This window comes from Lissotriton vulgaris, chromosome 4_1 (assembly GCF_964263255.1).
Source record: "Lissotriton vulgaris chromosome 4_1, aLisVul1.2, whole genome shotgun sequence".
Lineage (NCBI taxonomy): Eukaryota > Metazoa > Chordata > Amphibia > Caudata > Salamandridae > Lissotriton > Lissotriton vulgaris.
In genome coordinates, this window is record NC_141691.1 from 1560017347 (window position 1) to 1560041336 (window position 23990).

Sequence of the window (23990 nt, forward strand, 5' to 3'; positions counted from 1 at the left end):
TACTAGCAGCTCATGAGCTACTCGTTGGAGAAGCCTGCGCTAGACACATGGCAGAGCTGTCCACCCTTGCATTCAACAATCCTGCCAGGCAGTCCCACACCAGGCATATTTCTTGGTGGTCCAGCCATTTCCAGAGAATCAAGGCCTCCTGGCACAGGGTTTGCACCTGCCCCCATCCTCCCCCCCCCTCCCAACTCCATGTTTGTTGCAGTACCACATGGTGGTGGTGGAGTTGTCCATGAATACCTGTACTAGCTTTCCCTTGTTCGATGCCAGGGAGGCTTTGAGCGCCAAGAGTACAGCCATCAGCTCAAGAAGACAGATGCTGAGCAGCGTCTCTGGCGGAGACCATGGGCCCCATATCTCTATGTCTTACAGATGGCCGCCCCAACCCAGAAGTGGTCTCAACTGTCCACTCTAGACGGGGAAAGCAGAGGTATCGGACACAGTCTGAATCATGCTTCAGTAGCCACCACTGCAGATCTTTTGCCGTCTCCTCCGAAATCTGGTCATGGTTAGAGAGGTCACCTTGATGTTGGGACCCCAGACAAGAGGAACAGGTCAAGAAAGTACCTTCTCCAACAGATATTGGAACTAAAAATGCCCCAATATACGACAACACACCAACAAAAAAACTGGGGAAAAAAAAGAAGTAGACATAAAAGGCACTCAAAAATAATTCATGATGAAACAACAGATCCCGGGAGCAACCCAGAACATACCATGGTGAGAACTAAACTCTCACGCAAACGCCCCCCCTTCGAAAATCAAACGTCGAATCGGAAAGAAACAAGAATATCTCTGACTTCCCGGATGAAGACGAGCAGATGAAGCATAGAGAGCCCTCACTAAGTGAAGTCCTCGAATCAATAAAAACTTTTCATCAGGATGTAAAAAAAGATAGCCAAAGGAACCATATCGATATCCAAAAATTGGAAGGTGCTATCAATAAAGTTGGCATTACATGTTTGGAGATCTTTGACAGAATGTGTTCGGTAGAAGTCCGGGCGGAAAACTTGGAATCAGACGACGGTAAGCTACAACTTCAAGCAAAGGAGCATGAAGGAATAATTAGGGATCTAATGACAAAGGTTGAAGACCAAGAAAATCAAGCAAGAAGAAATAATCTTCGATTTCTTGGGATTCCTGAGGGCTCGGAAGGAAGTGATCCAAGAAGCCTCATGACCAACCTGCTAAAAACCTCTTTCCCGGAACTCAACTCCTGGGAAATGGACAGAGAAGTATGCCGAGCACATTGTTTCCCTCTCTCATTACCAAAACGTTCAGAGAAATCTCCACAATACCCTAGAGCATTTCTAGTCAACTTTGGAAACTTTCTAGTACGTAACACTATATATAACTTGGCTAGGCCAACGGCTAAAAGAGAATATAAGGGTTTCAAGTTTTTTGCAAGACCAGATTTCGCGCATGCAACTGTAGAAAGACGATGGCGAATGCGACAACTTTTCGCTCCTTTTGAAAAGCTAGGAGCAACGGTCTATCTGCAAAATCCGGCGCGTCTAAAAATAATCTACAAAGGCTCAACGAGGAGCTTCATAAGCGAAATCCAGGTGGAGGCCTATCTTAAAGAATGTTGAAGAGAGAGTGAAACAAAATAACGGCAAATAAATTAACGAGGGAATCTAGTGCTGACAAACTATTATTATTTGTTATATGGTTGACATTTTCTAGGATGGAATAGTATCAGGTCAGGGCCAAGCCCAGGCGCACGGACCGCACGGCCACCAACAACTGGGTGAGTCTAAACCCAGGTTGCCTCAAAGGGTGGCAGGAGGGGGGGTTAGAGGGTGGGGCAGGGAGGGGGGGCGAGGGGGGTTGGGTGGCGGGTGAGGGGGGAGAAATCAAAAAATTGAAGAGAGTTCGTACTGGTAATGTGGTCATAAACGTAAGAGTAAATTTGAAACTAAGGATATGTTCCCATCCTGTATATCACATAAGTACTAGTTACTTGGATAGGTTGATGGACTGGCAATATTTGAAAACTAGGTATGCCTAAATTAAGGGTTGGATCTCTTAATATAGGAGGATTAAATGATTGGAAAAAGAGGGGGAAGTTTGAACAATATCTAAATATGATGAGCCTAGATACAAGAAACCCACTTACCCTGGAAGAAAAAACATTGGTTAAACTTTAAAGGTTACGAATTGCTGTCATGCACATCCCAGACTTCCATGATAAGAGGCGTGGCCATAATTGGCAAAGCGGGGCTAGGGGGGGCCAAAAGGTGTAAGGCGGATTCACTAGGCAGATGGGCCATATGCGAAATGAATTTAGGTATTACTATCTACTCGGTATATGGGTCCAACACAGATGAGTCTGAGGTCTTTAGTCGCATCGAAAATGAACTAATTGACTGGCATACCCCCATAGTATTATGTGGCGATTTTAACATCTCAGCTAATTTCTCGGATGGCAGCCCATACATAGGTAGGAAGCCGAGGGTGTTTAGAGCGATAACATCAATGATGCAATCACATGGTTTAGAGGAAGTGTGGGGAAATATAGTGATGGGTGACCCAGGGTTTACTTATTTTTCGCATCCCTTCAATAAATATTCGAAACTGGATTATTTCATGATCTCGACCACCCAGTTGAAGAGTGTTACAAATAAACAAGCTTCCTAAAATCCTGTCAGATCACAATCCCCTAGTCTTAATCATGGACATCAATAAACCATATAAGGTTCCTAGGCCTTGGACATTTGATAAAAAATTATTAGCAGATATGGAATATATTAATCATATGAAAATATGGTCCCAGGCCTTTTTTGATGCCAATAGGTATAGTGCATCAAGGGGAGTTGTTTGGGATAGCTTCAAGGCAGGACTAAGAGGAGAGACCATAAGCTATACTACTCGGGTATGGAAAAAGATTAATAGGGAAAGGGAAGCATTGATGGGAAAGCTGAGTGAGGCAGAGACACAACACAGACAAGATATAATTCTAGGGGTTCAATCTGTCGAGAGCTTACATAGAGTAAACTCCCTAAAAGCAGAGATCCAGAAACAACTAGCTATAAAGGCGGTAGCAAATTTTCAGGCACAGAGATCACGCCTCTACGAAACTGGGGAGCAAGCAGGCAGAGCACTTGCCCTACGAATTAGGCAGGTGGCCAGTAAGAACATAGTGACACAAATTGAATATCAGGGCCAAATATATGACAAATCAGGTGAAATCTTGGAGGCTTTCAGGAAATTTTTTCAAGAATTATATCAGGAGGAGGCTGGTGTAGAGGCTCCTAATATAAGTTGGCTAGTCATGGGTAGCAAGTTAAAACAGGCCCACATCGAATCTTTGGAACAAGATATCACTATGTCGGAGGTATTGGAAGCCCTGCAGGATCTGGCAAGCGGAAAGGCTGCGGGCCCGGATGCTATACCGCTAGAGGTGTATAAAAGCTTAAGGGAGGAAACAACACCAATGCTTTTAGATATATTCAAAGGGGTCATGAATACAGGCATAATACCAGAGTCCTGGCAAGAAACCAACATAGCGATCTTTCACAAAAAAGGGAAACCTAAGACCAACCCTGGTTCCTATAGACCAATATCTTTGATTAACAGCGACAACAAGCTATATGCAAAAATTATGGCCGCACGCATGGGGAGGATCATTGCGTCCTTGGTTTCCCCCTGGCAGCATGGGTTTATCCCAGGAAAAGGTACCACAGATCATATTAGGAGAGCTATCACCCTATTTGACATCGGTGCTGCTAGGGGGGAGGGGGTCGCAATGATCCTCCTCGATGCGGAGAAGGCATTTGATCGCGTCAGATGGGGATTTCTCTGGAAGGTCCTGGAGGCAAGGGGGTTCGGCCCTAGATTCTGCCAAGCCATCCGGGCTATGTATTCATCACCTATGGCAAGAATCCAATTAATGGGTGAAAGATCGGGTAAGATCAACATAACAAGGGGTACGAGACAGGGCTGTCCATGTTCACCAATCCTTTTCGCGCTTTATATAGACCCCTTAATTACACAAATAATGAACAGTGTGGCCATTAAACCAGTACTCACTAATGGGTTTCAGACTAAACTTCTCACATATGCGGATGACTTAGCAGTAATCACTAAAGACCCCGAGTCAGCAATGAGGGAAGTAGTTAATATACCCGGTCGGTTTGGAGATGTGTCTGGTTACCGATTAAATGTGGCCAAACACAAGTACTATGCTCTAAAAAAATAGCCAAGTTGGATGTTAGATATGTAGACTCTGTAGTTTACTTGGGCATAATAATAAACGCAGAACCGGGTAAAATAATTAATGATAATTACACACCGCTTATGCATTCAATGGAAACAGAATTAAAAAGAATGGATTCACTACAGCGGTCGTTAATTGGGAGGGCTAACGTTATAAAAATGACAATGTTTCCCAAGGTTCTCTATAAATTAAGGTCAATCCCATTCAAAATTGATGAGAAGATTATTAAGAAGATCGAGGCTATATTCATGAAATTCTTGTGGCAATATGGCAAAACAAGGCAATCAAACAGATATATGTCACTACCACAAGAAAGAGGGCTGGGATTGCCAGATATAAAGAGCTATCATTTCGCATGTCTCCTCACAGACATGGCAATCCTATTCCATCCAGGGGGCCCAACCATCAGGCAGGCAGTGATGCCATCAATTTTTCAGCTATTGGTGGGAAGTGAAGCAGTAGGGCTCTTATTAAGGAAAACCCAGAGGAGTTATTACAAGAAATTTGGGTATAAGACGCTTGAAGATGTATGGTATATGTGGAAAACTGTTAAAAAAATCCTAGATATACCCACTTTTCATCATAGCACACCACTCTGGAACTCAACACTTTTTCCAAACCTTAGCAAGGATGGAACGAGGCGTCACTGGGAGAGTCAGGGTATTGTGGAGCTGGGGCAAATAATGATTAGAGATCAATGTAGAACACTGGAAGAACTTACGCAACACTATTCATTACAAGGTTATCAAGAGTTTAAATACTTACAGATTGTCAACAGAATTAAATCAATTAGGCCACGTAACACTTTGTCAAGGAGATATGCATTATTCGAGTATCTGAAGTCAGGGGGTCATAGAATCAGGGATATATATATAAAATATTTATTGATGCATCAATGGACTATATGGGTAAAATGGAAGCTGCCTGGTCCAAAAAATTGGGGGATCCGGAAGTAGACCTTGATAAGGCTCTAGCTATGGAAAAAAGGTTTCTGCGCTCCTCGAATCTCAGGGCCCAACACTATAAAACTTTATCTATACTATAGGCCGGAAAAATTATTCTCTTGGGGGAAAGCGGCAGATAGCAATTGTCCAAGATGTGGAAATGGTCCAGCTGATATTATACACATGTTCTATGGCTGCGAAAAATTAAAAAGCATTAAAACTGAAATAGAACGGTTTCTAGAGGGGCTGCTAGATGTCAAAATGAATCTATCCCCAACCCTGATAATAATTGGATGTGATGTGAAATTAAATATGCGCACTGAGGCAGAAGCTTTAGTTTTTATCTCTGTAGCAATCCTTAGGATCTTAGTAGCTGCCTGGAGGACAGCTAGAGTGTAAAATGAATGACTTATTGGTATTGTAGTTATTTAACCTGTCTATTATTCTTTTTATTGATGGTATATTTATCTATGTATCTATGTATGTATTTATGAATTTGTAATTTACTGGTATGAACTCTCAATAAATAAAAAATAAAAAAATGATGTTGGGACCACTGGGCTTCAGATCCCACTGCAGAGCCCTCATATGCCTCCTGGCATGCTCGACCAGCATGATGCAAGAGGACATCAGTCCCAGCAGCCTCAAGAGTCAACCTCACTGAAAACCAGGACCAAGGCTTAAAGATCATAGCCTGAATGTCCTGGACTCTTTCACGGGGAAAGCATGAAACTGAGCTGTGCCCAGAACTGCTCAGATGAAAGGGGGTATCTGGGAAGGTGTGTGACTTCTGCACTTTGATAGTGAACCCCAAAGATGACAGAAGGTTTGCCATGATCTGGAGGTGGTTGACTACTGCCTGGGGCGAGCCTGCCTTCAACAGGCAGTCGTTAGGATAAGACTGGCACTCCGCCATCACTTTACAATGAACACCCAAGGGGTGCTTGTTAGAGCAAAGGGGAGTACAGCCAGCAAACTGAAAATGCCCCTCTCCCACCATGTACCGCAGGTAGCACAAATGGGCCGGTAGGGCGGGAATAAGGAAATAGGGCTCCTGCAGGTCCAACGCCACCATCCAGTCACCAGGTTTAAAGACAGCCAAGACAAGACCAGGCCTAGGGTGAGCATTCTGAATTTCTCCTTTCAGTGGAAGAGATTGAGAGGGTGCAGACTGAGAATGGGCTGGAGGATATCGTCCTTCTTGGGTACGAGAACATAGCAGGAATAACAAACACATCCAACTTCTGGCGCAGAAACCCTCTCAATGGCCCCTTTGGCCAAAAGTGCTTGCACTTCCTGCCACAAAATGGAGAGATGACTCGTTAGTCATTGGGTGGACAGTGGGGCAGGGATGAAAGGTAAGGCAGACAATCTGGGGGATCCACTAGTGTGACATGATCGCTTGCCAACCCGGGTACAATCAGTGGATACTGCCTCTCACCAGGTGGCTGTGATCCTGAGAGGATAAGCTATAAGGGTTTGGTGGGTAGGGGTAAATGGGGGTGGTGGACTGAGCGGCACACTGATCTAGGCCGCGGGGCAGTGAGCGCCACAACCTTTCGTGCAAAACTGCAGGGTTCCAGGTTGGGGTGGGATAGGCTGGCAGTATGGAATTACTCTGTTGAAGCCATGAAAGGAAAGTTGTAAGTGTTGCTAGTGGGACTGGGTGGAAAAACCCAGAGAGCGAGTAGTAGCCCTACTCTCTTTAAATTGTTCATGAGTAGAGTCAGTTTTGTGCCCGAACCAACGCATCCCCTTGAACGCCAGGTACATTAAGGTGAACTGGATGTCACCTAAGTACCCAATGGATCATAGCCATGCATGGTGGGGAATGGAGACTCTAGTGCCTATGGCTCACTTAACAGAGCCAGAAGTGTCCAGGCCAGAACTAATTGTTGACTTGATCGCAGCACCACCATCCAGGATGGCCTGGAAGAGAACGAGGGAAGGTCTTCCGGAACACCAGGGCGGTCTTCTAGCACCAAGTCTCAAATGGCTTGAATATAAAGGCCTAGTAGACAGGATGGGTTGATTTTCAGCAGAGACAAAAGTCTCCACCCACTTAGGTTTCCTGTCAGAGGGGGTGATAGGTATTGTTACGGTTGTTCTGGCTAGTGGAAGCTTGCACCACAAGACTCTCCACAGAGGAGTGCTGAGAGAGGAAGGCCAGGTCCCCGGAACAGGGTGGTGGCACCTGGTAATTTGATGGTAGCAAGAGGGCTGTTGCAGGCTTTAGCCAGGCCACCAGACGGGTAGCCATCAAGCCCATTGGGAGGAGAGGCTTGAAAGCAGTCTGGCCAAGCTGCAAGACTTCAATCAAAATGTTTATTTCGACTTCCAAAGTAGGGATAGACGTTCAAGAACTTTAGCTGCCCTACACACTCTAATAAAAGAGAGGGACCCAATAACCCAAATGAGTAGGGTACCAATAAAGATAAATGTCAAAGAAAAAATCCCCTTTGGGCAAAGTAAACAACATGCATACTAGTAGTATGTGTAGCGCAATGTTTCATTCCTGAAAGTAGCCACTGAAGTGTCTTAAAGATTGGAAGCCTGTATCTTGGTGGTGACTGCTGGCAAGTGCTTGTCTTTCATTAAAAATAAACCTAATTAAGCTTCCTGTGGCCTCCCTCTTTGTGCTTCCTGAAGTTGGATATATGGGGCTTTGCACGCCTGACGAGGAAGGCCCACTGCTGTCTGCAGGTCTGTTCGGGCTCTCACTGCGAGCAAGAAATACCAGAAGGAAGCAGTACAGGCTGCATTTCAGGGCTGCAGCCTGCACGGAGTTCATTTTCGACCACTTCAAAGCACGGCAGCCACAGTACTAAGTACAGTGCATCGACCCACCTGGGATTTCATTTTATCTTTGTGAAAATCAAGGGGTGAACAGCGCACCCACTTGGGTAATGGACTACAAACACCAAGAGGCAGTGGGAGCGCCACACCCACATGGGCAGGTATTTAAAATTAAAACTGTGTAGCGCGAGGTTTCATTCTTGCAAGTAGCCACTGAAGAAAGGATTGTTAATCCTGAAACGCGTCTGGCAGTGTCTTAAAGATTGGAAGCCTGTATCTTGGTGGTGACTGCTGGCAAGTGCTCGTCTTTCATTAAAAAGAACCTAATTAAGCTTCTTGTGGCCTCCCTCTTTGTGCTTCCTGAAGTTGGATATAATATATATATATATATATATATATATATATATATATCCGTTATTTTCTACGGCAACTGGTTGCTCATCCTATTGTGTATATGACAACATTCGGAGACGACCCGAGCTTTACTCTTTGTCACCGGCTTTACTCCATCGGTATTTGCAAACCAGTGATCTATTCTAGCTAGTAATCGTTGAAGGGTTATAAAGATACAGTTTCATTATGTCCTTGCTTGGTTCCATAAAGAATATTGAAAACTAAGCAATAACGAGGCAAATTGCTCATTTGTATAGAAGAGTAACATGCATAACAAAGATAAAAAAGTTAAGTACAGGTTTAATAAAAAGTAATAATACAGAAAATATCTAAATCATATTGGCCCAATCAATCGCTCCCATTCCTCTTTAGAATTCAGACCATTACGTTCAGTATTCAGGTAGGAGATATACCATTGTTCGAGCATTTTGCGCTTTGATTGCAGATCTCCACTTCTTTTGCCGATCGTAACTTTCTGAAGAATAAACCATAAAAAGTCATTTTCTGTAACCTGTAACATGTAAATAAATACTTATGGATTATAACACATCTTTCCTCCTAACAAAAATACAAAGAGATAAATCGTCTGCAACAAACATTAATACATCCTATAGTCCTTGTGCCAATTAGGAGTCTTGTTAACTCTCTTCTTTTGGTCGGTGGTCCTCCTAACGCTCCCCTGTGCAGGGGTTCCTGGTTCATGATACCTTGCCAATCGGTCCATGCTCCAGCTCTGTCCATTCTCCAATGTTACTGTTTTTTTTAACTTCTACAATCTTTTTGGGCTTTAAATATTTTGATTCAAAATTTCCAGTAATGTTTGGTCTCTTTACCATTACCAACTCTCCAACCGCCCAATTTTGTGCTTTGTATCCATGTCTTGTATCATACTGTTCTTTATATTTGGCTTGATGAGATTCTATTTTTCCTCTTGCTTCATCAACCGAATGAGAAGAACATTCTCCACCTCCTATCCATGAAGGGAAGAATTTAGTACTCGGCTTCCTTCTTCTGAGGGAACAGAAAGGAGATATTCCAGTGGAGTTGTGTGAAATGCCCATAATAGCTCTCGGATTGACCTTTCTACAGGAACATTATTGGCACATGCTAATTGGATGTTCTCTTTAATCATTCTATTCACTCTCTCAATCATGCCATTTGTCCGCTGGCAGTACAGTGTTGTTTTAAGATGTTTAATCTTGAGCTTCTCCAGGAATTCTGACATTGCTGATGACGGGAGCTGCACATCATGATCAGTGACCAATTCAGAGGGAATACCTTCATTGGAGAACGTTTCACTCAAGAACTCTATTAATGAACCGGTAGTGATGTCATTGACCATTTTAGTCACCACCCAGTGCGAATGGAAATCAGTCAAAGTGAAAATGAAGCGTTTATTCACCCCTGATCTGTTGATCGGGCCTATGATATCCAGCGCCAGTTTGTCCCATGGTTTACTCGGGATTGTCACTGGTTATAAGGGAACCTTCAAAATATGTTTGGATTTGTCACTATTGGCGCAAGCGCAGCAGTTCTTCACCTTTCTCTCTACCCATGAATCCATGCCAGGAAACCAATAATGTTCCCCGAGTCTGTTCTTCGTAAGGCTTCTCCCCAAATGTCCTTCATGGACTAGATCGATGAGTTTGTCTATTAAGGTCTTTGGAGGTATTATTTTGTCTTTTCTCCAGAGCAACTCATTGTTAAGACTAATTTCATGTTTTACTTCCCAGAATTTGCTCAGTTCATCATCGACCTCTTTGCGACTCTCAGGCCACCCATTTACAGTCATGTCCTTCAATTTGCAGATAGTTGGGTCATTGTTCATACTTACAACCCATTCCTCCTTACTAATGGTGTTTGAATTTACTTGTAGAAAGGGGAATTCCTGAACCTCAAACTGCTCCACTTTATCCAAAGGTGCTCTAGATAGGAAGTCTGCTGCCTTGTTATGGTCTCCGGCAACCAACTCCACCTTGAAGATGAAACTTTCTAACCCTAGTACCCATTTGGCTATCCTAGGTGTGCAGCTGGGAGCCCCCTTAGAACTAAAAAATGTACACCAAGGGTTTGTGATCCGTTCGCACCGTGAATTTGATTCCCCAAAGGTAAAACTTGAAGAGTCTCACGGCCCAGAAACAGGCTAGTGCCTCTTTTTCTATTACCGAATAGTTTTTCTTTGCACTGATCAGGGTGCGAGAGGCGAAAGCCACTATTCTTTCTCTGCCTGCGATGACTTGAGACAGGGTAGCACCTAACCCTTTGTTACTGCCGTCCGAGGTAAGTATAGTTTTTCTTGAAGGATCAAAGTTACACAGATATGGGGCATTTAGAATAGCTGACTTGATGGCCTCAACATCATTCTGGTGTACTTCTAACCATTTGAATTGGGCATGACTCTTTGTGAGATCTCGGAGATCTCCAGCAATGTCCGCAATTTTTTTTGCATACTTTGCCATATATTCCACTAGTCCCAAAAAAGAAACTAACTCTTGCTTGTTTGTTGGGGCTTGGGCTTTTTTTATGGCCTCCAGGAGGCTGAGCTTAGGACGGAAACCTTCTTTGGATATTGAGTGCCCCAAGTAATCTACAGATCCCACTCAGATTCTGCACTTCTTTTCATTAAGGGTGAGACTTGCATCTTTGAATTTCCTAAGAACTGACCTGAGATACGTATCATGTTCCTCATTAGTGGCACCATAAATTAATACATCGTCTTGAAAGCATATCGTATGATGGATTCCTTCCAAGATGTGCTTCATGATCTTTTGAAATACCGCAGCCGCGGAAGCCAACCCGAATGGCATACGGAGGAACATGAAGGAACCTAAAGGAGTGGTGAAAGTGGTAAGTTCCCTTGACTCAGGGTGAAGCTCCACCTGGTGGTAAGCGCTTGATAAGTCTAGAACACTAAAGCAACTTGCCTCCCCCATGGTGCTCAATGCTTCGTGAATGCGGGGAAGTGGGAATCTTTCCACTATAATGTTGTCATTGAGATCCCTGAGGTCTATACATAATCTTATTCCATTATTATCGGCCTTCTTAGCAATAACCACTGGAGAAACCTATGCACTACAATCTACAGGTCTGATTACTCCCAGTTTTTGCAGTCTGTCTAGCTCCTCCCTTAAAGGTTCACCCATCAAGTGTGGTATGGGCCTTGTTTTATGGGTGATGGGTTTAGCGTTGGGCTTTAGTTTAATCCTGTGTTGGAAGTTTTTAAGGAGCCCCAATTCTGATGAAAATACTTCCGAGAAATCCTTAACCCACTTGTCACTAGAACTAGGCGAGTTCATGGAAAGAACCTGCTCATGGCCGTTAGGATTAAGTATTATGCCCGGCTCTTTTTGGTGTTGCCACCCCAGTAGGTTGGAACCTTCCTCTACAATGTAACCTTCCCTAGGATGGAACGGTCTTTAAAGGTGATATGGGAGTTTAACATACCCTTGACAGGAATAAGTCCTTTAGTGTAGCTACGTGGCTTGATATCCGCCCCCAACAAATCCTCTTCATCACATATGTTACTGTTTTTAAAGTCCGATACATTCATCAATGTGAATGGGGAACATGAATCTGCGTACATTTTAACTAACTTTCCATCAATACTAACTTCACATTGGGGATAATCTACATGATTGACCTCATCTGACTCTTTTATTTGGAATACAATCTTGTTAATGGACTGTACTTTTTTCTCTTGAGGACCAGAAGGGGAAAAATACTTGGAACTAATACTATGGCAAAGTCTAGATAAATGGCCATTTTTGTTGAATTTTTTGCACGTAGCTGAAATAGCTGGACTTATTCTTTATTCACGGCCTCCACAGCGCCAGCAGAATAACAGTACACTTCAGTTCATCCTCTCCTCAAGATCAGTCTCCGCTGTCAACATTCTACAGTAGCCACCCGGGGTAAGGAACATTCCAAGGGGTAGGAAAGGGAGGGGTGGAGGAAGATACCAAGTACAAAATAACCTTCAGGTATAAACCACATACTTTAACCTGTGTATGGCCAGTTAATAGCCCTAACCTAATAATAGAAATTTAGCAATCCATAGTAAGCATCTGAAACATTGTGGATATGACTTATGTAGCAACCTGTAACATGTAAATACTTATGGATTATTCAAAGAACGTGTGCTGTTAAAGGACATAAACTGATGCAGATCTGGTTTTCAAGGCGATGCTCTTTAACTAAATGGTCCAAAGTGTATATTTCAAGGTCTTCCTTTCCATTTCAAGGCCTTCAAGACGTGAATGACGAATTGTTTCTTGGGAAGCAGTGCAAAGAGAGGTACTCAAAAACACAGGCAATGGGAGTATTCATGAAACAGGCAATGTGCAGACAGGTATTCAAGTAACCGAAAATAAGTAGTTTCCATATTTTCAAGAGGCATAAGACAGACATAAACATGTTACATAGATATTAGCTCTTCCACCTTTAAATGTAAAAGATGAATATATTTTTTATAAAACATGCACATTCAAAGACCATGTGATATGGTTTTCAAGGTGCTGCACAATAACTAAATGCTCTAAAAAGCAAATTTCAAGGCCTTCCTTTAGCACGTGCAGTCTAGAATAAGCAATCACTGAACAAGAATAGTAGATTTTATACAAGTAATGACTGTAGCTTTATAGCAGTATTTAAGATCATATATTTGTTATTCCTGTTGAAATGATTCTATAAACATTTTTACGATGCTTTGAAGATTAATTTGCAGGAGCAGGCCACTCAGAATTCACAGTTGTTCAACACCCCCAAACCCAATACCCACATCCTTATTTGGTGGATGGTGCCTGCTAGGCACTGCCACCATTTTAGTAGCCCTACACCGTCCGCCAGGCAATCAGTGCGACTGCCTTTGGTGGTGAAGCGGCAGACTGACTTTGCGTCCGCCGGGGTACCCACTGCCATCCTAATTTGGCAGTGGGTAATACGCTTGGTGGTGGCGGAAGGACAGCCACCACCGGCCCGGCAGTGGCGGTCATTCCGCCATTATAATGACCCCCTTAGTTCGCCGTTTTGTATTTTACAGTCTGGATTTCTAATTTCAATTCGACAAATATTAAAAAATAAAACTATGTTCTGCTCATTCCATAAAGTATATGGTCTGTTAATTGCTTCAAACAAGTACGGATGTCCCCGCAAAAAAAAAATATATTTTGCAAGCTGATGCAACATATGATGAGAGAACACTTCGAGGAGTATCCAGAATGCGGGTAACTACTCTAAAGAAATTTTTAATATTGTAAAATCTTTTACCACACTGGATGTGACAACAGCGGCTTTCATACTTTCCCTGCCCTCCCTACTAGGCACTCTTTCTTTGCGGAAAAAAATCAAATGCTTTACTGTTTGTTCCAGCCAGTAGTTGGCTTGGTAGGATCTGCACCATCATCCAACAACCCTCAGGTTGTTTTTTCGGATTTTTTCCAAACTCCGAAAAGGATTCACTGGAGGAGCCATTGAATTCCAGAGGATCCCCTGCCCACGTCAATTTCTCAGAATGGTTGCTTCTAGTATAAACCTATTTTGTAATCAAATCTGGAATGCCTCTCTGAAATCTGGCATATTCCCTTCAGTATGGAAACAGGCAATCCTGCTGCCACTGCTCAAAAAGCCCAATGAGGACCCGGGGGTGCTTAGCAGTTTTAGGCCCAACTCATAATTATCAGCATCTGCAGAAATCTTTAAAAAATAGATGGTTCAGCGCCAACTATCCTCCTCGTAGAAGCCAATGGTTTGCTGGATGACACGCAATCTGGCTTCCATGCACTTTATAGCATGGAGACCGCTCTACTGAAGTGTCTGAAGCGGTCAGAGAAGCGCTGGACGGTGGTGCTTCCACTATGGTAGAGCTGCTTGATCTCTCTGCAGCGTTCAACACAGTAGCTCATTCTACCCTGCTGAAGAGATTAAGCAATTTTGGCCTTCAGGGCACGGTGTTATCTTGGTTCCAATCTTTTTGGGAAGATCGATCCCAATGGGTCTTCTGCACCCATTTTCATCTTCACCCAGACCGTTAGTTTGTGAAGTGCCACAGGGCTCCACTCTTAGCCCGCGGCTTTTCAATCTAAATCTGACCCATTTGGCCACTCATATAGAATCCTGGGGAGTGAATGTTGTCTCGTATGACATGCAGCTTGTGTTTTTGTTCAGAGAAGACTTAGAAGCCGCCTTTCTTAATATCAAAGAGTGTTTAAACATATTTAAAGTGGATGAACAGCAACTTTCTGAAACTAAACGCAGATAAAACTGAGGTGCTCTGTTTTAAACGGCATCCCATCCATCTAGCCTTTGAGGGCTTTCTGATTTGAATCCCGCATCACTGCCGGTTAAGTCTGCTAGAAATTTAGGAATTAGGTTTGATGTCAATCTCTCTTTTGGGGCCCAAATTCGTCATATTTATTAATCCTGTTCTGTTAAGTTGAGAGCCGTCAGAAAGCTATTGCATTTTCTCCCAGAGGAGACCCGAAAGATCATTGTTCATGCGTTGGTGGCATCACATTAGGATTCTGCCAATAGCTTATATATGGGGCTTCCAGCTTTTCTGAATTGTAGATTACAAATAAAACAGCTAGGTTCATTCGTCTGGTCCCTTTTTGCCATCACATCTCCCCCTAATTGAGGCAACTTCATTGGCTTCAGGTTGCAAAAAGGGTTGAGTTTAAAGCCCTGACTTTTACCCTCAGAGCCTTAAGGGGCAGAGGGCCAAACTATCTCAGGAATAAGCTTAGCATGTACCAGCAGGAGCGAGTCTCGAGATCTAATCACCTGCAACTCCTTCACACTCCAAGGTTTGCCAAAGCACGATAAGGTGGCAGGTCAGTCTTGGTACGGACGGTTAAGCTCTGGAATTCCCTGCCAACCCAAATATGCATGGCCAAGACAGATCTGGGATTCAGGTAAGATCGAAAAACATGTCTCTTCAGTCAAGCTTAAATAGTGCTGGCCAGTTTATTCTTCAGTCTTGCTTTGAGCGCTGGGACGCCTCAGTGGAGGTAGCTGCATGCTGTACAAATGGCTTTGATTGATTGAACCTAATGCAAGATTTCTACCAGCTTTTCATCAGTGGTGCCTTTTGGGCTAGAACAGAATGTAGATATATGCTGGAAAAACAATTTTAGGTAAGTATAAAAAACATGAAACGAGTTGGCTTATACAGATAGAATAGGTTTCCACTTTAATAAAGGAATTTTTCTACACAAAGTATTGCTTCAATATTTTTATGTGCCTTACGTAGTGCGCCCAGTGCAATCAATGCTTCCAATAAAGTACTGAATGCACCCATAAAAATGAAACTGCTCTCCTAATTAGCGTTGAGGTTGTGTACTTCCAGGTAACATATACATACAATGCAGATATGCAAAAGAAAAACATATTTAGGCAAAAATCAAAAATGAAACGACTCGCTTTACCCAGAGAATATATATATATATTATTTATTTAGAAGATAGATCATATCAACACACACAACACATTTTAAAAATTATTGCACAGCGTTCACAGTGAATGATCATTAGGCCTCGATTATACAAGGTTTGTAAATTCTGATAACCATGGCAACCTGTCGAAATTACACGTTTTTGTTTCTTGTGGTGAGATTTAGACTACTAAAACAGCAACAATTTGAGAGTAAAACACTGAGGGGAAAGACGAGCAAATCAGTCCCACAGGAATATAGATTCCTGTGGGCTATCTTCCAAATAGTGCAATCCATGTGACTTCTCCATCCCTTCATTTACAGTAAACTCTAGTTACTGTAATTCTGGTGGTGGAGAAATAACAGATTCATGTTGAGCACTCAAGATAGGGGCTTTAATGTTGCCTGCAATATAGCAAACGTCTCAAAAAGTGTAAATTGAGATAGTGCACTTACATTTTATGCATCATATGGAAGTATTGCTGCTGGTTAAATCGATCGCGCACACTTATCCTGCACACCAAAGGCTTTGCTTGCCCTTTGATTACATGATTTCTTCAACATGAAACCTGATTGCAGTATTCTTTATTTAAACATATAAAACACTGATTTATTCCCAATACAAACATACTAAAACTCTACCTTCATGATGAATATAGAAGGTGTGCCACTGAAAGTTATATATCTATCTGATCTAAAATAAAATCTTACATTTGATACGACTTCTTTTTCACTTTTGTAAAACAGTTCTTCCGAACAAGCAGACAAAATGCACATCAGCAGGCACCTGGCTATAACAAAAGGCCTCCTCCAGTTTCTTCCCAGTGAATAAACTCTGTGTAAGAAATCCAGTTTTCATAATCAAAAGATATACAACAGGGCCTGACTCAGACATATATGAACATATTGCATAGATATTTCTTCCACCTTGAAACAATTAGTATAAATATATGTTATTTGATAGCAGTTATTTAGAGCCTATAACGTACTGATAGGGTACCTATGAATATTTTAATAATAAGTAGGCCATTTCTATGGCAACAGCACCCTTTGTGTAAACTGCATACAGGAAAACCTGGAAAAAGAAACTAGTTTCACAAAATGGTTACCAGGTCTAATATGGTGCAATAAAGCCTGGTGTCTGGTGACAATTACAAACCACTCTTCTTTAGGCCTTGTGATTTATCATGTCATCAGAGCCCTTTGTTGGAGTTTTAGAACCATAACCGTTATGAGTCTTCTGTATCATGCACTATATTACTAGAAATATTTTATAATGGTTTCATTAACTAAAAAACTGAGCCCTGCCATAAAGACACTTAGGCACTGTAAGCAATTTGATGGAACCGTTGACTTAATTTATATATATGTAACAACATACAGAATGTTGATCCTCCAATAAAAAAAATACAGACAAAAAGTCCTGACTGGAGCAATCGACAACATTATAGCGGATGTACGGTTACAAAAAAACAGAACAGGTAAGATCATGGCTACAACGTTCTCAGGCCATGATAGCATTTGTTGAAAAAGGTAAGCTTACAGTAACAGAGAAGCATAATTGTTTACAACTTACTGACTAACACAAGCAACAGAAGCACAACTCCAGAATTCAATCTATAAAAATACAGATCATGTAGAAAATCATGTAGCAAGACTAATCCTCCATGTATTCACTACAGTGTAGAAGAATAAAAGGCCCAATGAACAAGAATGCTTTGGAATGCGAAGAGAATTATTTCAACGAGGCAGCTGCAGACCAGAAAGATTGATTTGACTACCTCATAAATCACATTGACTAAAGAGAAGTTGCGATACAGGAGAAGAAGAAGAATCTTCCTAGAAGAGCAATTTCGACAATAAATGTTCATTGGAAGAGTTGGGGAGGGCACGGTCAGAGGAAACAACTCAACAACTTTTCCCTGGAAGTTTGTCGAATGCTCAAATCTGAGGCACAAAAGAAACAGTGGCTCAAATGGCAAATCCAACAAAAATATCAGAACAAATTGGTCTGTGCCTGTTAAGGTACTAATTTTTCGATGTCATGGCATTAGTTCTGTTCTTCATATTTACATTTCACAAAGGTCATATTATGCTATCACATTGCCATTTTCATTGTATTCAACATTCTTAGGCAAAGTTGTCAAAGTCGTCAAACTCTGCAAATCATCCAGTTTGATAAGCTTCAATATTTTACTACCTTCACTTACAAGAGAACTTTTCCATATAAATTGAAGTCCACAGGATTTTTACTGCAATAACTTGCAGCATGATAATCCTTCCACCAAAGAGGTTTTTATATTTCACTCATTTCTCCTGCCAACCTACTTTTGGTTGAATTTTTCTCCCACTTTGCAAAATTTGTGAAAATGGTGGGGATGAGGATTGGAACCTTGTACACCCCTAACTTTAACATGACATGTATACATCTGAAAATTCCTTACAAATATATTGGAACCTGTAGAACACTTAAGGGTCAGAACTCAAAGTAGAGTCTTTGGAACAGAAAATAGTGTGAAAAGGAGGGTGTGGCCATCTAAAACGAGGACCATTGTGGCTCATAAGATCAAGCAAGTTGAGTCTCACCTTTGATGTCAGCACCATGTTTGTAATCCCTTTTATTTATACCCCCTAGGTGTGGTTCAACAGCTACCAAACATTCACAACCTATAAGAAATTGGAGGTCATGAAAGGAGTAAGACTTCCTCTAAGCTACTGATTTGCAGAAAGGCCTATCAGAGGTTTCTCAAATATAGTCTAGCTCGAAAGAATGAGAAATGCAACTAGAAACAGCAACATCATGTAACAAAGGATGCCACAGAATCAGGATGAAAGTAGTAAAAGTCTGCAAACTTCATTTTCAGTTTTGCAGAACAATAATTGAGGATTAAAATGAGCAAAATAGGTATTACTGCAGGCCTACTTTCGGTTACCATCAATCTCTTACTTGTGCAGCAAAAATGCTCTGGCAAGGAAAACGTTAATTACCCTGTAACCATCTTTTCATAGCATGCAGGACTGTTGAGTCCCATTCATCACCCATTTAGTTCTGGGTCTGGACATTTACAACTTGTTTTGTGTCATACAATCTGTTGTGACTCCTCCCTTACTTGCACAAGGACAAAGGCTCCACCTAGATTGTTTTCTTCTGCCATCGGGTTTGGACATTTAAGTAGCAGTTCTGGGACTGATGTATTCTTCGCCAGATTCTTAGGGAGCAGACTTAAACTTTTTCCAACCTAGCAACTTCGAAAACAATCGCTCTCTATTTAGCACACAGACGAAGAATTCTTCATTGATGCCTGAGCATCTTTTTTTCCAACACACTGTGTTCAACTACTGATGCACTGAGACTAGACACCACCTCCAACAACTGGCACCAAGGGGGGGGAACAACACATTTCAGGTCTTATTCTGGAGAATGACAGCCGGGTTGTTATGAAACAAACACCTTTATAGAATTGCCTTAGTTGCAATTCCAAGTACTCCTGATCAGGCTATTATGATGTGTATTCTGCCTATTGCCTGACCACAACAAGCCTACCTGCGACTTCAAGCCTTGTGCTGCAGGAAAACCCACTGGCACTGATGAGCGAAGGGGGACAAAAGCCTAAAGGTGGTGTCGTCTGAAGCCCCCAAAGTACTCCGGACTAAAGACCAGGTCCATGCCTAGGGCTCCAATAATGCAACACAGCAAGGTCAATCAACCCCAGACCAAGGCAAGCACCACTCCCAAGTCAAGCATCAAGATTAGAGTCCAGCCTGTGAGCAAGTCTTCACCAAAGGGTGCAGAGCTAAGCCGCCCATTGAAGCACCCTCTGGAAAAAGGCACCAAACATCCAGGTTTGCAGCCAGATTAGACACCAAAAGACCCACATATATTGGCCTTAAGACTGGTGTCAGCGGAACTTTCGACACTTCAACCACTGGCTAACTTCACTGTGCACATTAAAGGGCAACAAGGAGTCACTCAAAGGAGCAGGGACTACTATGGCAATTTGTGCTTTTTGAGACCAAAAACTGACTGACGATGACCACACTACTTCCCCAACAAAAGAGTTTTGCAGAAAACATGACAAAACAAAACAAGCATTGACCAAGTCACAAGGCTGGCTGTCAACTCCAGACCTATTGGCTTTAAAAGTGCTCTTAACTTAGTATTGTTAACGGTGTTGAGATTAATCTCCATCCCTGCTAAGGTAGATCTTTATTTCTCTTTTGTGAAAAAATCAAGCTTGTTATCTGTGGCCTACCACATAGAAGACATCAGTGTACTCCAGGTGGTTACTTAGAACTATTGCAAACTGTACTCGACCTGCGAGGGTATGGCAGTATGGCTTTGCGGGTGGCCTTGGGATTTTATGGAGTACTTCTAGTTTCAATTGACACAACAAACACATCTGGCTTGATATGTATGAATAGTTACACATACTCGCAGCTATGTCACCTGAAAAAACTTTATTTACATATATTGAAATCTTCACATACTAAAAACTATTCTAAGTAAAATACTTTAGGAATTTAAGGTTCACAGGATTATTCAAGTAATTAGGTTTTCAAACACAGGGAACTGAATAGTTTGTGACTGCTAAAACACCACAGAACCTTCATCCAACCCAAAAATGGATTTGGTAAAGAAGCTGGATCCTCTCTCTTCCAGTTTAGGAGAGCAGCAACTGGAAGAACAAATCAGCAGAAATATGGAGGCAACCTTCTGCCACTTGTACTAAAGTACTGGATAACGAGTTGCCTAATCAATGGTTCATACAGTAAACGTCACTGCAAGCAGTTGGAGAGGAGCTCCTGGGATCCTCACATAGCGAGTGAATCCTGTATCATAGAAATAAAATGCAATTTCCTGCAATTTATAAAATGCGCTTTGGGCAATCCATCCAGATATTCAATCATGTTCTACAGCAATTGGTAATCTCTCAATAAAAATAGGTGGTTCCATTAAGAAAAAACCCCAATCAATTCAAACAAATCTCTCGCCTGCAAATATAAAGTTGGTAGTACAACCCTGAATCAGCCCTTGTAGCGGATGCTGGCAGAGGGATACACGTTTGATGGAAAATTAATGAAAACGTTATCTCTTCCTGAACCCTACTGTTCAAAGGATTAAATACAACATATACTAGCTTGAATATAATCCCTGATACCAGTTAGTGTGAACTTCAATGACCTTAAACGTTTTTAGAAAATCCAGTGGATCATGTTGGTCCTGTTCCCAACATGAGCACACAGTTAGCTTATATCATCTTCCAGGAGTAAGTCCAGTTGCTTGTACAGCTTTCACATTGGCACCTCGCAGTGTACTTTTGGTAGAAGAGGGAAAGGGGACCCATGTAGAGAACAATTATCACAGGATCATTTAATGTGGTGAAGTTGGAAATACCTCTTGGGATCCTGTTGGGCTGAAATTAGCACATAATGTGCTAAACCATAAATCGCTACTTTTAGCAGTGATTCAGCTCTTTGGTTTCAGATTGAGAGGTCTACAAGCCTACCGTGGCATGTCAGCTGGTAATGCAAGCAGGATGTGCCCTGTTGAATTATAAAAAATATATACATCTACACGGACCAGATTACATTATCAATTCGCAGTGCAACTTGGTCCTAACTTGCTTGTTCTAACACCAACATTTGTACTGACAAACCAGTGCAAGAATGAGGTTTCCACAGCTGCTCAGTCCACAATGGCACTACACCAGTTCTAGGTTATTAAAGCGGATGCCAAGTCAGCAAATTTGCATTGCTCTACTACTTGAATACCCTTGTTTTTCTCAGCATACCATAAACAGGCTCTTGCTTGTTTTAGCAAAAAGTGAAACAATGGTTTTGCTATTAACCTTGCTTCTGAAACTCAAAGAAGCATGACTGGCAACTTCACAGAAATGGGTGGTTTCAAGGCCTATATTTTATAGGGATGATATAAAACTTGGGAATTTTCCTAACTGGAGGAACTATAATCTCCGTGAATTAAGGATTTCCTCCAATGGAAGGAGTAGGACTGGATAACATAGCAAGGCAACATCAGCACAAAAACATCGTGCTTTTTTATCCTCTTAAGTGCTGCGCCTATTCCAACGGCCGACGGCACCACTACCTCAGGAGTGCTGCCGTCGGACGTTCGAACCTCACCTGCGCAATGGAACGTTCAGCACTGGAGCTGGACGTTCCATAGCTGCTAAGAGGCTAGAGGTTGAGCCGGGCTTACATTGTGTTTAGTTTCATGTTATTGTATTAGTGTACTTTTGAACTGTGTGTTGTCAAAAAACTTAACCCTGTTTGAAAATTAACGTACGAAAAAAGTAAACCTGTAATACAAACAGTACTAAATTGGTACCAGGTGTTATGGTCCAACAGAGCTATCTCGGGGTTCTGGTGACATTTATAAACCACTCTGCCAGAGGCCTTGTGTTTTACTGAGCCACCAGTACCGCTCAAAAGCATTGATTGGCCTTATGAAATCCTGATGCACAGGTGAAAGACCTAAACTCTAGCTATGATTGAAAAGTCAGGCTAGTACACAATTTCAAGGGAAAAGCTGTTAGGACAGTGAAATAAGAGGGTAGGTTCTCTTGTTCTGCAAATTGCACGTTGTTCATAAATCACCTGTTAAGTCAGACTTTTTACTAACAAACCTGTATACACGCAGGAATTGCAGGTTAAAAAGTGTGTCTTTTGTAAACAGTATTCTGGTACATTCGCAAAACCTTGTCTGACGCATGAGATGAAGCTGACCAATGATTCAATTACCCCGTGTAAACAGTTTTGGACAGAGAACTTTCTCACTTGTGTTTCGGGGATTTTGAAACGTTATGTGCTAAGGTTAGTTTTCACTGCCTACAGCACAGCATCTATTGCTGCTGAGTTGCCAGTGAGCACGACCATCTCCGCTGTCGATGTGAAGAACAGTCCATGCTTGGCTGACAAATTTTGTCCTCGTACTAGGTAACCTGAGAAATGTCAAGAAGATATTCTTCTGACTTCATTATAAAATCAGTCCATTCCTCGCACAGTTCATCCATGCCACAGCCCACACCGCCATATTCGGGAGGGAGGATGTTCGCTCCAAAGTGCTGCTGCAGGCTCTCTGTGTAGTCACTTCCATGCATATAGATCTGAAACAACAAATGAGGAGATTACGACTATGTCATTTGAAGCCTCAACAGTGCTCTTCTTTCACACAGCTTTGTTTTTTCTATTTTCCCTCAGAGCAGCTTCCACAAAGGAAACAAATAAATCAGTGATACAGGATTGGAAAGATCCAGTGAAGCCAACCAGCATTATCCAAGCAAGCAAGTTTGGCTTTTGTACAGTTCATGCAAATAAGAGCCATCACTAACCACTTGCACCATCATCCCTCCAGGAGAAACTGCCGCCACCATGAAGTCCATCCATATGACCCTTGCCCCCTACTCCAGAGAACCTCAACCCATCAGCACCAGGCTCACACCCATTCTCAATGGCTCCGTCTCTTCTGTGACCTTCCCAGATGCTTGGAAAAACGCAACTGTCCTTCCACTGCTGAAGATACCTTCTGTGGACCCTTCAACACTTGTCAATAACAGACCTATCTCCCTTCTACCATTCCCAGCCAAGGTCTAAGAAAAAATTATTACCCGACACCTCAGAGAATAACTCAATGACCACTAATTATTAGACACCACTCAGTCTGGTTTCAGACCCAACCAGAGCACAGAAACTGCCTTTATTGCTGCCACAGATGTCATTCACATGATTCTGGACAAAGAAAACATGATGGTCATCATGGTCCTGGACATCTCCACAGCATGTGACACATTCTCTCAACCCATCATCATCAGAAACCCACACAACATCGGAATTCAAAGACAAGCACTACAACGGATCTGCTCCTTCCTGACTGGAAGGACCAACTCAGTCAGCCTGGTACCATACACCTCCGGCGCCCGCAACCTTCTGTGAAGTACCACAAGGATCCTCGCTGAAACCGATCCTCTTCAACACACACATAATCCCTCTAGACAGCAACATCCGCACTCACTGTATCACTGTCCTCTCCTACAACTTTGACATGCAACTCATTCTCTCCATCACAAACAAAATGCTCAGTAAGCGGATCAAGTTAAATACCTGCATGACTGAAATCACCCACTGGATGAAGACCGAATTCTAACGCTGAACACCAACAAGAACAAAACCATGCTATTGGGGAAGAGAA

General features: G+C 42.3%; 1 protein-coding gene across 1 annotated transcript in view; it reads right to left on the reverse strand.

The window, feature by feature from the left end:
* Positions 1 to 21980: 21980 nt before the first annotated feature.
* TTPA (alpha tocopherol transfer protein) overlaps positions 21981 to 23990 on the reverse strand; it is a 133593-nt gene continuing 131583 nt past the window's right edge. Inside the window, exon 5 of the mRNA XM_086965800.1 lies at positions 21981 to 22908. Coding sequence (XP_086821926.1) covers positions 22735 to 22908 — 174 coding nt within the window. The 3' untranslated portion in view covers positions 21981 to 22734. The remainder of the gene's footprint in view (positions 22909 to 23990) is intronic.